This window comes from Piliocolobus tephrosceles, chromosome 21 (genome assembly GCF_002776525.5).
Source record: "Piliocolobus tephrosceles isolate RC106 chromosome 21, ASM277652v3, whole genome shotgun sequence".
In the NCBI taxonomy this organism is placed as follows: Eukaryota; Metazoa; Chordata; class Mammalia; order Primates; family Cercopithecidae; genus Piliocolobus; species Piliocolobus tephrosceles.
The window spans coordinates 15569398-15586801 of record NC_045454.1 but is presented as its reverse complement, the minus strand read 5'-3'; the positions used below and the strand labels follow the sequence as shown (position 1 = coordinate 15586801).

At 57.4% G+C, this 17404-nt stretch overlaps 1 protein-coding gene across 1 annotated transcript; it reads right to left on the bottom strand.

Annotated features, from left to right (window-relative positions):
* Positions 1 to 2614: 2614 nt before the first annotated feature.
* ERF (ETS2 repressor factor) lies at positions 2615 to 10221 on the bottom strand. Its single transcript, XM_023229192.1, has 4 exons — positions 10021 to 10221; positions 5373 to 5607; positions 4870 to 4985; positions 2615 to 4781 (listed from the first exon to the last, which is right to left on the bottom strand). The coding sequence occupies exons 1-4, from the start codon at positions 10040 to 10042 to the stop codon at positions 3508 to 3510; spliced, it is 1647 nt and encodes a 548-aa protein (XP_023084960.1). The 5' UTR covers positions 10043 to 10221; the 3' UTR covers positions 2615 to 3507.
* Between the last annotated feature and the right edge of the window lie 7183 nt (positions 10222 to 17404).

Sequence of the window (17404 nt, the reverse complement as noted above, 5' to 3'; positions counted from 1 at the left end):
AGTTTCCTAGCCAAACGGTGCCTGCTGCCCTCTGATGGCAGCTCTGAGTCAAAAAGTAAAATTTTGAGTCAAGCCCCTTGACCTAGGGATTCCAACACCGGACCAAGACGGCTCAAAAGGTCGGCGACATGGGGCGGAATAGAGTGGGTTACTTAACCGCCAGAACCCGTGGCGCATGCGCCGCTGCGTGTGGACAACCGCCACGAGGGGACTGGGGTCCGTGGGAGTTTGAGGGTGACGGTCTGAAATCTATCAGGATGTTTGTAGAGGGTGAGAATGTTCACAGAGGGATGTTAGGAAGGGTTGTAAACGTCTGAGAGAGGCCTGGTGTCTAGAAGGGCTAAGAGGAGTCCGTGGAGCGGTGAAGGGATCTTTGATGAGCTTAATGACCTGAGGATAATTTACTGGGGACCAGTGGAGAAGCCTGAGGGGACTTAGGGTGTCTGCTAGAAGTTCTATGGATGGCTGGGTGCGGTGGCTTACGCCTGTAATCCTAGCACTTTGTGAGGTCAAGGTGGCGGATCACTTGAGGTCAGTCAGAAGTTCGAGACCCGCCTGGCCAACATCGAGGAAACCCCATCTCTACTAAAAACACAAAAAAATTAGCTGGGCGTGGTGGCGCACGTCTGTAATCCCAGCTACTCGGGAAGCTGAGGCACGAGAATCATTTGAACCCGTGTGGCTGAGGTTGCAGTGAGCTGAGATTGCACCACTGCACTCCACCCTGAGCAACAGAGTGAGACTGTTTCGGGAAAGAAAAAAAAGGTCTATGGGAGACAGAAATTACTGGTGACCAAGGGGATCTCTGTGCGACCTGAAGGAGTGAGGGATGGTTGAGAAGCATCAGTAAGGGAATTTGACAGTCTGTGGAGGTACTGGGGCTAAAGTGGGGAGGTCTCTGATGAGATTAATTAATATGTGAAGTGCCTTGAGAGCATCTGTAAAGGGCATTCTACTTGGAAGCAAGGATCTCAGAGGATATGGATGGGACCAAGGGTGTCTTCTTGCAGGAACATTTCAAGCCAGCTAATAGATTTAGGTGGGCGATTAAAGGTTAGAGAGCCACTGGAGTTTAAGGCCAAATGCCACCTGTGACATCCTACACAGCCAGAATCTGGGGCAACTAGTCTGGTAGGGCTGTGGTCTGACCTGGACAGCAGTTAGGGAGCTGAGCTGAGCACTGATGATTCCATATTAGATGTGGTTAGAGGTGCTTTGAAGGCACTGGGCTTAGAGGCTGAGGCCAGTAGTTAGGGTCCTCTCCTCCCGAGAGAGAACATCCCCATCTCCATCACCCCACCACCAACTCAGCTGCAACTATGTTGCCAGGAGACATGTCTCATCCCAGCTTCCAGAAATAGCCCAGTGGCCCCCACCCCAGGGAATGACTTACATCACCCAGGAGAGGGAGCAGTTTCCCGCAGGCCGCCTTGGGAGCCTCGGTTTCCTGCCAGTATCCTAGCCCTGGATCCTCTTCCCTGCCAACCGACATCATCTGGGACCACCCACCCTGGCTGGCATGAAATGAGGTGCGAGTGGGTAGCAGTTGCCAGTCAATGTTCCTTTTCCCTCAGGGTTGCACAGGGTGGAGTTTCATGGTGAAGCCAGTCCAACAAGCCCTCAATTGCCACTCCATCTCTTAGCAGCTGTGTGGCCTTGGGGAAGCCCCTTCCCCTTTCTGGGCCTCAGGCACCTCACCTGCAAGAGACAGGACTTGTCTCTAAAGGCACTTTCAGCCTGGATTATTCCTCCTAATTCTTTCATCCCTGATTCGAGCTCTCCAATCTCAGCTTCTAGCTTTATGAGCTCATCTCAAATCCTCTGATCCTGAAAGCCTGATCTGGATCCAACTATCTTGGTGTTAGGAAGGAAAACTCAGTTGTTGAAAGAACGTGGGCTTTGAAGTCCTGGCTCAGCCACAGGGCCCTGGGCAAGTCACTTAGCAGCACTGGTTGCCCCTACCTTACTGGATAATGAAAGAGCTACAACATTGTAGCTCGTAAGTACTGGACACACAGTAGGTCAACAGCATCAATGACTAGTGAGCCCGTCCCTTGGCTGTGTGCTGGCTGGGGGTGTTCCCATGGCTGGACCAGATCACCAAGTTACCTTGCAAGGTAACTTGCAGGCTGTTCTGTTCTCCAAAGGACTCCCGGCTGAACTCAAGAGCAACAAGAGAGGGGTGTGGGCAGGGTGTGAGGAGCAGTGCAAAAGGGAGCTCCTGGTCTTCGCTGGGGACCTGGGGTGTGGGAAGAATTCACAGCCACAAGTGGGAAGGCATCCAGGCAATCAGAAGAGCAAGGGCAGTGGGATTGTGGTGAAAAACAGTGGGAAGAGCTTTCAAGGACAAGGTCCCCATGGAACAGAGGGGCAGTCAGATGAAGCCGGTGCATGCTCGAGACCACTATCATCAAACTCTAGGACTTAAGTGCCTCTGAGGACAAGACACGGTTTCCCAGGCCTGGATTTGGCCCATTCTGATTAGGGTTAGGCCCTCTACACCAATCTGGCCACAGACCCACTGGCAGCCAGGCTGGGGCCCCTCCTTCAGAATCAAACAAAAGCTGTGGCCCTCAGGGGGCTGCACCCAGCACCTAGGACATTGATCACCGCATCCAAAGGTCCAAAGTTTTATTGTTTTGAATACATTCTCCAGCGGCCCCTACTACCCCCACCCTCAGTCCCCAATACAGAATAAGGCTTGACCACAGCCCCCCACCCCACTCCAGAGGCCCCAGCTGGGAGGCAGAGGAGGCTTCCAGTTTGGTTTCAGGGTACCCCCTTCCCATCCCCCCACCCGCCTGCCCATGGGCCAGTCCTAGGAGCAGCTGGGGATGAAGGGGTTGGACTGGTGCTGGGGTGGGGAGTGGGAGAGGGATAGCAGGCACTTGTAGAGATCTGTGGCCCATGGGTGGCACCCCTCACCCTCCTCCGCCCCCCACCCCCCAACACATGGAATTTTTGGTTCATTATAAAATTGTCCCTCCCTCCCCTGCTGTGACCTTGTGGGGTATGAGAAACCTAGGCACTCATGGCCCCCTGGAGGGGCAGGGCAGGCAGGGCTGGGGCTGAGAAGGGCTGGGAGTGGGGCAGAGTGGGTGGGTCAGAGGGGTACAAGAGGCAGAGAACAGGGAGGGAGACAAGGCTTTACTTCCTAAGCGATTGTAATAAAAAAGTTCCTGGGTGTTAAGGCCAAAGCCTCAATTCAAATATAAATTCCCCAGAATGGAGGTGGCCCCCTTAACTTCCCCCTCCCTCCCCGCTACCACCACTTTGCCCAGAGCTTAGAAACCCACAGAGACAGGGAACAGCCCCTAGCCCTGGGCACCCACCCACCCCCACCATTTAAAAAAAAGAAATTTAAGTTTTATACAAAATGTGGGGAGGGGAAAGGGAGGAGGCAGGGAAGAGACAAGAGAGCTGCCCTCACCTCCAGGGCACAGGGGGCTTAAGGCAGCAAAAGAAGCATGGGGGGTGGGGGGCACACGAGTCCCCTGCCCACAGCCCTCAGGAGTCTCGGTGCTCCAGGGAGAGCTGGGCCGTGGCATGCTGGAGGTCAGAGCTCACCCGCCTTGGGGTGAGGGGCCCCCCGGCCTCCCCAGGCCCCTCCCCACGCACCTTCTTGTCCTCGCCCTCATCCTCAAAGCCCCCAGCGGGGCCCCCACCCCCTTCCAGGCGACAGTCTTCACTCCAGCGCCGCTTAAAGCGCAGCTTGAGGGGCATGCACTGGGATGCCCCGGGTGCCTCGCCGGGCTCAGGCTTGGGGGGTGCAGGTGGGGCACGGGGTGTCTTGAACACCTCCCCATCTTCCTCATCCTCATCACTGATGTCAGTCACCTCCACCTCCTCTGACTCGCCTTCCGAGATGGGCTCCACCTTGATCTGTGGTGGCGGGGGCGGTGGGGCTAGCGCCCCTGCCCCCTCGGCCAGCCCGCCTGCGCTGCCACCACTCTGGTCAGCACCAGCTGGGGCCTTCTCCCCAGCTGCCCGCTGCCGGCGTCCAAGTGGGGGAGGCTGGAGCTTAAACTTGAATGGGGAGGAAGAAGAAGAAGAGGATGACGAGGCCGAGGAGGGGACTGGTGGGGTCTCGGGTGCCATGGGCGGCAGCGGGCACTTGTCAGGGCGCTGGGGCTGGGGCACCACCAGCCCGGGGTAGTGCAGGAAGGCGCGGGGGCTGAGGTGGTAGTTGTAGACGCTTTGGGTGTGGGCCTGCAGGTACCGTTTCATGTCCTCGGGGCTGAAGGAGAAGTGGGAGCCTCCCCCTGAGCCGCTGGGCCCCCCGCCACCACTGGGGTACATCGGGCTCAGCGTGGGCGAGGGAGTGTAGGCCAGATGGGTGGGCGTCATGGGCAGAGCCGGGGAGAGCTGAGGGGGCAGCAGGGATCCAGGCCCAGCCAGAGGCGACACAGGGAAGGGGCTGAGGGGTTCAGGGCCACCCCGAGGCCGGGGATAGACACGGAAGACACCAGGGTCATGGGGCAGGCGGGCCAGCGGGGGCCCTCGGAAGGCACCCAGATCTGGAGGGCCAGGTGGTCGGGCCCGGGGATCCTCTCCCAGCGGTTCCTCCAGCTCTGATGTGCCATCACTACAGTCACTGACTGAACCTCGGCCCAGGCGGCGGGCCACCACAGCAGAAAAGAGGGAGGATGAGGATGAAGAGCAGGCCGGTGGTGAGCGGGGGTCCTCGGTGGGGGACAGCACCTCGGAGGGCGTCGAGGGAGGGAAGCGGAAGTGGCTACCACCCGACGGCACTGGCGGGGCACTCTGGGGCACCGCACCCCCTGGCGGAAGGGAGATAGCGTCAAGGCCCCTGGCCTAGCCTGAAGGGGCACGCAGACCCCCTCCACACCAACCATCCCCAGTACTCACCAGCCAACCCCACATCAATGAAAGGGTAATTGACCAGCACCAGTTTGTTGAAATTGAACTTGTAGGTGAACCGTTTCCCCTTAGTCTTGTGCAGAATGCGCTTGTTATAGTAATAGCTGTGGGTACACAAATGCCATTGGGAGGGTCAGGTACATGGGATCCAGGTCTAGACTCCACACCTTAACACGCACTTAGGTGTGGCTCCCAAAGGCCAACTGAGGAACGTGGGCCACAGAAGACAAATCAAGTGCCCAGAGAATGGGTACCAGCTCTCTCCTCACATGTAAGGCAAGACTAGAGGATCCACTGGTGACTGTATTCTCTCCTCAAGATACTTCTGTGTTACCAAGGGGCTCAGGGAAGGACTGGGAGTAGCCCAAGGTCACACAGCTAGGATTTGGCAAAGCCAGGGGTCAGACCCAATGCTTGTTCCCACAGGCAAGGGGCTGTGCAACGGGTGGGGGCAGTCCACGTGTGCTCAGGGGTCCCCAGCCCGTCCTCACCGCAGGGCCCGGCTCAGCTTGTCGTAATTCATCTGGGGCTTGCACTTGCGGACACCCCACAGCCGGGCCACCTCATCAGGGTCTTTGATGACGAATTCCCCGTAGTCCCCCTGCCAGGCGATGACGCCCTGGTACTCCTCCTTCCGTAGCAGCTCCAGGATAAAGTGCCACAGCTGGATCTGCCTCGAGCCAGGGGACGACTCTGGCTTGTAGGCCCAATCCGGGAAGGCAAACCCTGGGGACAGGAGGCAGGGAGTGGCCTGGGGTCAGGATGCCAAGTCCAGGGCTCTGGGTCCCATCCCAGGGTCCACCTCTGCCCTGCCTTCAACATGGGGAAATCTGTCTCACCTCAGTTAAGACCTGATTTAAGAGAAGACAGTGTGTGTCTGTCTGTCTGTCTGTATGTGAGGGGCTAGACAGGAGCTGGGGGGAGGGGAAGCTGGAGCCTGCTCCAGCGACACCGGGAGAAACAGGAAACCGTCGGCGGTGGGTCCCGGGGCCAGTGCCAGGGGGCCAGGCACCAAGCCAGGCTGGCGGGCAGGGCTGCCAGTGGGGGAGGGGCAGGAAGGGGCACACGTGGCCAGCCGGGTTGGGGTACAGCCCCCCAGCTTACCCCCACTCCCATTCACAGCCAGTTACACCACCCCAGCTACTCAGATCTCCTCCTTAGGAACATGCCCTGTCTCCTCCGAAGACCCAACAGAGCCCCTACTCCCACCCCAGGACCTGAGAGGAAGATTTTTTTTTTTTTTTCTTAAAAGGACCAGGAGGGGTGGGGTGACTGGTTGCCGATGAGGTCAGCGCTTGCACACACAGAGGCTTCTGTCTTCCCTGGAGAGTGAAACCCAGACTGTCTGAGAGGCGCCCCCAAGCCCTGGACCCTCTGAGCTACACTGCCCTCCCCAGACCCAGGCATCCAGGCCCCACCTGGCTGGAGGGCCCAGCCCAGGCCTGGAGCTTGAGCAGGCACCCTGGAGCTGTCACCCTCTTCCCACTTCTGCCTTCTCATCCTCAGCTACTTCCCTGCCCACCTGCCTGCCCGCCCCCAGCATTAACCTTGGGTAGAGGTTGGTGGTGGGCTGGCTGGTCTCTGGAGGGGGTGGGCAGCCTGGGGGGGGGGGGGGGGGGGCTGCGGTTGTTGTCATTTCCCAAACCCCCGGGTAATCAGGGGCCATCAATAATTCAGCACCAGGCAGCCGGTAATGGAGGGGTGGGAGGAGGGAAAGGGGAGGAAGGGAAGGACGGGGGAGGCAGGGCAGGGGCCCTGGTGCCACTAGAGAGAGAAGGCCAAGGTGGCTGGCTAGAGATGGGCGGCTCCCAAATCCAGTCAGGCTGCAGGGGTCAATCCGCCTCCCTTGGCCCCAGCTCAAGCAGGTACCAACAAGACCTCCGGGCAACACATCCACCCTCAAAGACTCCACCCAAGTCTGGAATCCAACAAGGGATCCTTCCCCTTGGGAACCCAGGGAATCAGTAGTTCCTGCTCCCACAGGGACCACCCCCTCCAAATCCAGAGCTCACTGTCCCTCACAGGGACCCAGGCCCCCAACTTCCGCCCAGACTGGGCTGCAGTACCACATAATCCCCGAAGTCCCTGCCCCATTCGGATATATCCCAGCCTTCCACCAGCCCCTCAGGGTGCCAGGGATATGACCTCCAGCTGTTCACACACCAGTACCAACAGCCCCAGTTCCATTTAAAAGTGACAGCCTTTGATAACCCCTTCCAGGGACCCCAGAGCCCCATCGCTCTCTTGGGAATCTAGGTGTTCACCCCATTATCCTCACCCTTCTAGAGAGTCCAGATCACAAGGTCTCCTGCAAGGCCCAGGATCCTTTGGAACCCAGGTGACCAAGCCACCAGCTTCATGGACCCTCACATCCCCTCCAAAAAGCTCCCGGTCCTTCTCAGGGCACGAAGCTCCATGCTACTTCCACCTCAGCCCCAATTTGGCTCTAGACCCAGAAGGGGGGCTGAAGCCCCTGAGACATCAATCTGGGGGTGGGGGATGTACTGACTTCCACCCTCCCCCCAAAATTAAAGCCACCCTTCCCAGCCCACCCGCCCCAGCCTCCGTGTCCCGGTAACCAGGCAACGTGTGTGCAGCGACAGTCCTGGGAGCGGGGGAGCAGGAGGCTAAAAATAAACTTTGCAGAAGAGAGGGAGTGAAAGAGACTACACGCAACACAAAGGGAACTCGGAAAGGAGGTGGGGGGGCTCTGGAAAGGCCTCAAGCCGCATTCTGGGAGCTGTCCCAGGCCCCCTTGTTAAACCCCTTCCCTGAGCAACCCCTCCTCCAGGGCCTGGACCCTGGCTCCCACTTCTGGCAGGGACCAGTCCCCACTCCCAGGCCCACCCCAACGACGGCTTTCCTCATCGGACACAGCATACATGAGGGCCTGTTCCCGGCTGTGGTGGGGAGAATGAAGAGGGGGTGACGTCAGGGTGTCTCAATGGGGCTCTGTTCCCCAGGCCTTGGAGCCAGGAGCCAGGCACGGGCAAGGGGAGCATGTGTGAGTGTGCTGTGTATGCGTCCACGTGCTTAAAACAGGGAAACACCAGACCTGCATGGAGGAAGCTTGGGGGTGCGGGACCTCGGGAACACGGGGGCCAGTGAGGCAGGGAGAGAGCTGGCACATGGAGGGAGGGGTTCAGGAGACTGCGAGACAGGGTGCAGAAGTGGCAGCAGACAGACAGCAAGGGCTGGGATGGCGAGGTCCCAGAAGCACACCTGGGTCCTACAGAGGTAGGGTAGGGATTCTCCCAGACAGACTGTGCAAACCTGGGGGGACGAAACTCCCGGGCACCCCCCAACCTCACGTGACGGCCCAAACTTTTTTTAAGGGGGTCGGAAGGGAGGAGTGCTGGTAGAGGAAGAACACGCCGGCCTCCTCGGGGGCCCCACCACCTCCCCCACTCCAGGCAGCCCTCTATGGCGCCAGAGCCGGGAAGAAAACAGGAAGTGGGAAACAGCCACGGCAGAGGAGAAAGGGGCCGGGATGGAGGATTGGATGGAGGGGTGCGGAGCGGCAGGCTAGGAGGCAGACAGGAAAGATGCACCGATCAGAGGCCATTCCAGGCCTCCCGCACCTCCCCTCCCCCAGCTGGAGAACCCACACACTGTTCGGCCCCCAGACAAGGTTGGGGAAGCGACCTGCGGGTCCTATCAGGCCAAGGCCGGTAGCAGAGAGGGAAGATGAAGCGAGGTTGTCTGGGCGCCTCGGCCTCCTTCTCGGGCGAGGGGAGGCTCCTGCTGCCCCCAGGGCCCAGCGGCCCGGGAGCTAGTGGAAGCCGGGGGAGTGTGTGGGACGCACGTGACTGACCCTACCGCACTCCGCACCCCGGCCCCACCCCCAGGGCCCCTCCTCGGTCCGGGTCCCAATCCTCTGGCGCCGGAGCCCAGCTCCGAGCCCTTTAAGACTAAGCCGCCCCCACCCGCCGAGCAGGGGGATGGGGATGGGAATGGGGTGGGAATGGGGTGGGGATGGGGTGGGGTGGGTGGGCCGGTCGGGGCACACACCCGCACACAGGAGCCCGAGCCGCCGCCGCCGCCGCCGCCGGGGGAAGGAAACAAGTTTGAACAGCGGCGCCCGGCCCCCTTCCCCCTCCCCTGTCCCCGCCCCGGGCCGGATTCCGACGGGGTAGACGGGCAGGGGGCGGCTGGGACCCCTCCCCCTGCGCGCTTGGGCGCAAAGTCCAGCCCGCGCGAGCCCGGGGGCGGCGGGGGAGGGGAGGGGTAAAAGTCCGAGTGGGAGGGGGGTTAATCCCGCTGCCCCCCGCCCGCCGGCCGAGGGGGAGGGGAACCTTGGCCCCTTAAGGAGGAGCAAGTTGGCGGGGAAGAGAGGGGCGGAGGGAAGAGACGGCCCGCTGAAAGAGAAGAGGTGGATCCGGGAGGGGGGGCGAGGGGGGAGCCACTGCGTCTCCCCCCACCTTCCCCACCCTGCTCAACTCCGGGCCCCCGGTGGCGCGGGAGGAGGGTACCCAGGTCTCCTCGGAGCCACCTTAAAGCCGCGCGTTCTAAGGTCGGAAACAAAAAGTTCCTTTTTCGAACGTTCGGGCTGCGCTTTGGAACTTTGCGACTCGGCGAGGGCGGGGGAGCGAGGAGCCCACAGAGGCGGACGGGGGAGGGGCGGCGCAGCCCGGACCCCGAGTCCCGGGCTCCCCACTCACGCCCTCCTCCTAGAGGCCATCCCGTATCCCCCGCTAACCTGGTGCAGGGCACGCGCCGCCGTGAAGGTCACCAGCCGGACCGCGCAGCGCAGAACCAGGGATAGCGGGCCCGGTGGACGAGCCCCCCCGCCCCGCACACGTCCCGGCCCCCAGAGTGCAACGTGACAAGAGCGGAGGGGAAGGACCCCGCCACCCCCGTGATCCCGGGAGTGGGGAGAGCCCGGCCTGCGGGGTCCCAGTACGGATACAGAACCAAGACCCGCAGCACCCACACCACTCCGCCCGGAGCTAGGAATCGGGGGTCCCAGGCAACAACCCCGCTCGCGCCACGAGAAGCAACAGGTCTCGAGTGCTTGAGGGGTCCCCCAGAACTGGGGATCACTCGGGCTCCCCCGGACCCCTTCAGCCCCCCCAAAGTTTCTCCGTTCGGTTTCCCGGGGCAACAAGTCTCCCCCACACGTGCTGCCCCCGCCCCCACCTGTGTCCGCCGGGGTCTTCATGCTGGGGGGCCCGGGGCGAAGCGCCCCGACTCCGGGCCGCGGCTCCCGGCGCCCGCGCTGCCCCGTCCCGTCCCGCGCCCGTCGGGCCGCCCTTGCCGCCTCACCCGGCCTCGCCTCTCAGAGCCTCTCCCCTCCCCGCCGCCGCCTCCCGGGTTAATATCGCACTCCGGGGCCGGGACGCCCACGCCCCCCGGCCGGCGACGTCACCGCCGCGTCGCCATGGAGACACTGCGCCCGCCCCCTCCCCGCGCACTCACACACACGCTCGCCGGCGCGCAGCCACTGAGGACCGGCCGGCTCCGGGCTTAAAGGGGCCGCGCGGCGGGGGAGGGAGGAAGGAGGGGGCGGGGGTGGAATGGGGTCCCGCAGGTCATGACCGTAGTCCGAGGCTCCGAGTCTGCTGATAACTTAAGTCCTCGGCACTGGCTACCTGCTGCTCCTCCTCCTTTTATGCCCACTGCGGGCTCCAGAGTTTCTTTTGGGAGCCTGTATGGGAAAACGGGGGACCCTTTCCGAGGAAGCGGGGGTCAGAAACTTTTGTGGGGAGAGGGCAGAATCTTCTCTGCAGAGGGACAGGGTCAGGACCTTAGAGGATGATCAAGACCACGGCATTACCAGCTTGGTTTTACCCAGCCCCCCAACCCTGAGCCTGAATGGGGGCAGCTGTCCAGGGGTGGGGTGGAATGGGTGGGATGCATTTCCCAGCATCGGAAATGGGGAGGCGGATGTGCCCTCCGCTCCTGTGGGGATGGGGTCTTGGCCTTCCTGATAGCCCCAGTCCAGCTGGGGAGGAAGTGACCAGAGAGAATGCATTTGGAAGCCCCCACCACCACCGTCCCCAGGCTGCAGCTGTCCCGGGGACAGGGCTGGCGCCGGAGATCCCCCCCACCTCCACTACTAGGACCGGGGGTTCCGGAGGCGGGGCCAGGATACGAGGGGGCGACCAAAGTCTGAACAAATGTGCTCCCAAGGGGCACTGAGGGTCGCCAGGAGAGAGGAAGACGGGGCTTAAGATCGAAAGCCAGAGCGTAGGGAAGTGTTAAGTCTCCGTTCTCTGCCTCAGCCGGGAGGGAAGGATGAAGCCTGAGGCTCTGGGAAACAGGAAATCACAGTGCAGATCTGATGGAGCCCAGGAGCCGGCAGCAGGGTAGAGGCCGAATAGAAGTAATATTCACAGGCATAGCCTGGATACAGGGTCTCAAAAAAGACTCTGAGGTTCCAAAGAAGGGCGTATGGGTGGCCGGCGGGAGTTGGGGGGGCTGGGTGGGGGACAAATCCAGAAAATGGGCGGGGAGACACAGAAAAGTCACAGACAGGGAAGGCCTGCGGAGCTCAGGCTCCCGGTACCTAGGGCTTCAATCCCAGCTTCCTCGCTTGCGGGGTACCTAGTCCGCCTTAGACAGGCTCCTCACCAGTGCCTCAAAAAAAAGAGTCTCAGGCCTCCTCCTTGGGGAGACCAAGGGCTCCAGGGAAGCGTTCCCCCACAACCCCCGGGGAATTATGTAACCTTGCCTACGGACAGTACGGCTCCCCCACGGATATTGTAACCCTCTGGGATTGGTGTAGTCCAGCAATAATAATCATCATCATTGTTCGAGTAACAGCTCCCGAATTCCGAGTGTTCATGATGTGCCAGGCACCGGGCCAGGCATTGTCAGGGGCATCTTCTCATTTAATCCTCACAAAATCCCATCGAGGGGAATTACTGTTGTTATCCCCATTTACAGATAAAGAAAGTGATGCTCTCTGAGGGAAAATCAGTCCACTAAATCTTACAGCCAGGAAGTATTGGAACTAAGATTCGAACCCAGATCTAACCAATTCCAAATCACTACATTTACCATTTACCATTATGCTTTATTACCTCTTTTACTACCCCCTTCAAAAAAAAAGGCAGATTTTCAAAGATATTACATCAGGGCCCGGTGCAGTGGCGCACGCCTGTAATCCTAGCACTTTGGGAGCCAAGGTGGGAGATCACTTCAGGTCAGGAGTTCCAGACCAGCCTGGCCAACATGGTGAAACCCCATCTCTGCTACAAATACAGAAATTTCCCAAGCATGATCGCGCGCCTGTAATCCCGGCTACTCAGGAGGCTGAGGCAGGAGAATCACTTGAACCCAGGAGGCGGAGGCTGTAGTGAACCGAGATTGCTCCACTGCACTCCCCCTGGGGCAACAGCAAAACTCCGTCTAAAAATGAATAGGCCGGGCGCGGTGGCTCACGCCTGTATTCCCAGCACTTTGGGAGGCCAGGCAGGCGGATCACAAGGTCAGGAGATGGAGACCATCATGGCTAACACGGTGAAATCTAAAACCGTCTCTACTAAAAATATAGAAAATTAGGCGGGCGCGGTGGCAGGCGCCTGTAGTCCCTTCTACTTGGGAGGCTGAGGCAGGAGAATGGCGTGAACCCAGGAGGCGGAGCTTGCAGTGAGCCGAGATCGCGCCACTGCACTCCAGCCTGGGCGATAGAGCGAGACTCCGTCTGAAAAAAAATAAAAATAAAATAAAATAAACAAATAAATAAAAAGGTCAGGCGCGGCGGCTCACGCCTCAAATCTCAGCACTTTGGGAGGCCGACTCAGGTGGATCACCTGAGGTCAGTAGTTCGAGACAAGCCTGACCAACATGGAGAAACCCCATCTCTACTAAAAATACAAAAAATTAGCCGGGCGTGGTGGCGCATGTCTGTAATCCCAGCTACTGGAGAGGCTGAGGTAGAATCGCTTGAACCCGGGAGGCAGGGGTTGCAGTGAGCAGAGATCGCGCCATTGCACTGGAGCCTGGACAATGAGAGCGAAATTCAGTTTCCAAAAAAAAAAAAAAGATAACACATCAGTAACAAACCCAGTGACCCCTACCCTCCCATCACCAAGACAGAGATCTGATTTACACCCAACGTTTGCTACTTCTTGTCTCTGACAGAGCGAGTGAACTCAGTTAGGTCACCTTTTTTTTTTTTTTTTTTTTTGAGATGGGGGTCTCACTGTATTGCCCAGGCTGGATTGCAGTGGCACAATCATGGCTCACTAAAGCCTCAACTTCCTTACCTCAAGCAATCCTCCCACTTCAGCTACCTGAGTAGCTGGGACTACAGATACATGCCACCATGCCCAGTAAGATGGAGTTTTGCTCTTGTCACCCAGGCTGTAAATGCAATGGCAGGATCTCGGCTCGGCTCACTGCAACCTCTGCCTCCCCAGTTCAAGCTATTCTCCTATCTCAGCCTCCTGAGTAGCTGGAATTACAGGCACCCACCACCATGCCCAGCTAATTTTTTTTTTTTTTTTTTTTTGAGACAGAGTTTTGCTCTTGTTGACCAGGCTGGAGTGCAATGGCACCATCTCGGCTCACCGCAACCTCCATCTTCCGGGTTCAAGCGATTCTCCTACCTCAGGATTATCCTACTCTCCTGCCTCCTGAGTAGCTGGGATTACAGGCTTGTGCCACCACGCCCAGCTAATTTTGTATTTTTAGTAGAGACGGGGTTTCTTCATGTTGGTCAGGCTGGTCTTCAACTCCTGACCTCAGCTGATCCACCCGCGTCGGCCTCCCAAAGTGCTGGGATACGAGCGTGAGCCACCGCGCCTGGCCTTTTTATTTATTTATTTATTTTTCTTTTTTTGTTTTTGAGCACTTTGGGAGGCCGAAGCGGGCAGATCACGAAGTCAGGAGATCGAGACCATCTTGGCTAACACAGTGAAACCCTGTTTCTACTAAAAATACAAAAAAATTAGCTGGGCGTGGTGGGGGGGCGCCTATAGTCCCAGCTACTCAGGAGGATGAGGCAGGAGAATCATTTGAACCCCGCAGGCAGAGGTTGCAGTGAGACAAGATCATGCCATTGCACTCCAGCCTGAGTGACACGGCGACACTCTGTCTTAAAAATATATATATAAGCCGGGCGCGGTGGCTCAAGCCTATAATCCCAGCACTTTGGGAGGCTGAGACGGGCGGATCACGAGGTCAGGAGATCGAGACCATCCTGGCTAACACGGTGAAACCCCATCTCTACTAAAAATACAAAAAACTAGCCAGGCGAGGTGGCAGGCGCCTGTAGTCCCAGCTACTCCGGAGGCTGAGGCAGGAGAATGGCATAAACCCGGGAGGCGAAGCTTGCAGTGAGCTGAGATCCGGCCACTGCACTCCAGCCCGGGCGACAGAGCAAGACTCCGTCTCAAAAAATATATATATATATATATAGAGAGAGAGAGAGAGAGAGAGAGAGAGAGAGAGGCCGGGCGCGGTGGCTCAAGTCTGTAATCCCAGCACTTTGGGAGGCCGAGACGGGTGGATCATGAGGTCAGGAGATCGAGACCATCCTGGCTAACACCATGAAACCCCGTCTCTACTAAAAAATACAAAAAACTAGCTGGGCGAGGTGGCGGGCGCCTGTAGTCCCAGGTACTCGGGAGGCTGAGGCAGGAGAATGGCGTAAACCCGGGAGGCAGAGCTTGCAGTGAGCTGAGATCCGGCCACTGCACTCCAGCCTGGGCAATAGAGCGAGACTCCGTCTCAAAAAATATATATATATATAGAAAGAAAAAAAGAAAAATCAGAGATGTGAAGTATGCAATAAATACTGTTAATAATTATTAGCAGAGTGAACTCTATGCCTCATGGATAACAAGAGCACTCTACCCTACAGACTCCAACTGTAACAACAGTTAGAGTAAACAGCAATAAACAAGCTGGTTGCAGTTTGTGTCTGACACATGTAATCCCAGCACTTTGGGAGGCTGAAGCAGGAGAATTTCATGAGGCCAGGAATTCGAGACCAGCCTGGGCAACATGGTGAGACTGTCTCTACAAAAAATTTATTTATTTATTTATTTATTTATTTATTTATTTATTTGAGATGGAGTCTCCCTCTGTTGCCCAGGATGCAGTGCAGTTGCAGGATCTCAGCTCACTGCAACCTCTCCCTCCTGGGTTCAAGCAATTCTCCTGCCTCAGCCTCCCCAGTAGCCTGGATTACAGGCATGTGCCACCATGCCTGGCTGATGTTGTATTTTTAGTAGAGACGGGATTTCTCCATGTTGGCCAGGCTGGTCTCAAACTCCTGACCTCAGGTGATCTGCCCACCTCAGCCTCCCAAAGAGCTGGGATTACAGGCATGAGCCACCAAGCCTGGCTGAGAGGATGGTTCTTATTGACAGATCTGTGTCTGTGATGTCCAAAGGGCAGCCCAGGCTTATGTTTTCTTTTTCTTTTTTTTTTTTTTTTGATTTATATTTTAAGTTCTGGGATATATGTGCAGGACATGCAGGTTTGTTACATAGGTAAACATGCACCATGGTGGTTTACTGCACCTATCAACCCATCACCTAGGTATTAAGGGACCTTTTCTCTTAAAAATAAAATTAAAAAAAAAAAAATAAAGCATACAGCACTGAGTGTGAAACTGTGTATTAATGTCATAATCCCACTCTGACCCAGATGGATGGCTCAAACTCACTGTTTCTATGAAACACAATCACGGATGATCGGCATGCCTCATGGGAGAATCTGAATGATCCGCAGAGAGTGAAAGTCCCTCGTGAAAATGTCGCCTGGGCCTCATAAGTTTGGTGGTTTGTGCAAACGTGTCCATGGATATTGTAACCTTTCAGTGGTCTATGTGATTCCAATTGCTTTATCAACACTGATACCCACTCCCAGAGACGGTAGAGATGGTGAAACATTGGCCAGGTGCGGTGGCTCACGCCTGTAATCCCAGCACTTTGGGAGGTTGAGGTAGGCTGGTGGATCACCTGAAGTCAGGAGTTCAAGACCAGCCTGGCCAACATGGTGAAACCTGTCTCTACTAAAAGTACAAAAATTACCTGGACGTGGTGTCGGGTGCCTGTAATCTCAGCTACTCAGGAGGCTGAGGCAGGACAATCACCTGAACCCAGGTGGCAGATATTGCAGTGAGCCAAGATTGTGTTCAAGTGATTCTCCTGTCTCAGCCTCCCAAGTAGCTGGGACTACAGGTGCACACCACCACGCCCGGCTAATTTTTTTATTTATTTTTTATTTTTTTATTTTCAGTAGAGACAGTGTTTCATCATGATGGCCAGGCTGGTCTCAAACTCCTGACCTCAGGTAACCACCCTCTTTGGCCTCCTGAAGTGCTGGGATTACAGGCGTGAGCCACTACACCCAGCATTCTTTTCTTTTCTTTTCTTTTCTTTTCTTTTCTTTTATTTTTGAGACAGAGTCTGGTTCTGTCGCCCAGGCTAGATGGAGTGCAGTGGCGCGATCTCGGATCACTGCAAGCTCTGCCTCTTGGGTTCACACCATTCTCCTGCCTCAGCCTGCTGCCTAGCTGGGACTACACGCACCTGCCACCACGCCCAGTTAATTTTTTGTATTTTTAGTAGAGATGGGGTTTCACCCTGTTAACCAGGATGGTCTCAATCTCCTGACCTCTTGATCTGCCCGTCTCGGCCTTCAAAAGTGTTGGGATTACAGGCGTGAGCCACTGTGCCCAGCTTTTTTCTTGAGGTGGAATTTCGCTCTTGTCACCCAGGCTGGAGTGCAGTGGCACGATCTCCGTTCACTGCCACCTCCGCCTCTTGGGTTCAAGCAATTCTCCCGCCTCAGTCTCCCAAGTAGCTGGGATTACAGGCACTCGCCACCACACCTGGCTGAAAACCCTGTTTCTTTTTTTTTCCCCGGGAGACAGAGTCTTGCCCTGTCGCCCAGAGCTGGAGTACAACGGCGCCATCTTGGCTCACTGCAATCACCACCTCCCGGGTTCAAGCGATTCTTCTGCCTCAGCCTCCCGAGTACCTGGGATTACAGGTGCCTGCCACCACGCCCGGCTAATTATTGTGTTTTTAGTAGAGATGGGGTTTCACGGTGTTAGCCAGGCTGGTTTTTTTGTTTGTTTGTTTGTTTGTTTGTTTGAGACGGAGTCTCGCTCTGTCGCCCAGGCTGGAGTGCAGTGGCCGGATCTCAGCTCACTGCAAGCTCCGCCTCCCGGGTTTACGCCATTCTCCTGCCTCAGCCTCCGGAGTAGCTAGGACTACAGGTGCCCGCCACCTCACCAGGCTAGTTTTTTGTATTTTTTAGTAGAGATGGGGTTTCACCGTGTTAGCCAGGATGGTCTCGATCTCCGGACCTCGTGATCCGCCCGTCTCGGCCTCCCAAAGTGCTGGGATTACAGGCTTAAGCCACCGCGCCCGGCCACCAACCAGGCTGGTCTTGAACTCCTGACCTCGTGATCCACCTATCTCGGCCTCCCAAAGTGCTGGGATTATAGGCATGAGCCATTGCCATGAGCCATTGCACCCAGCCAAAACCCTGTTTCCTTTTTTTTTTCTTTTTTTTTTGCGTCGGGGTCTCGCTCTGTCGCCCGGGCTGTCGCGCAGCG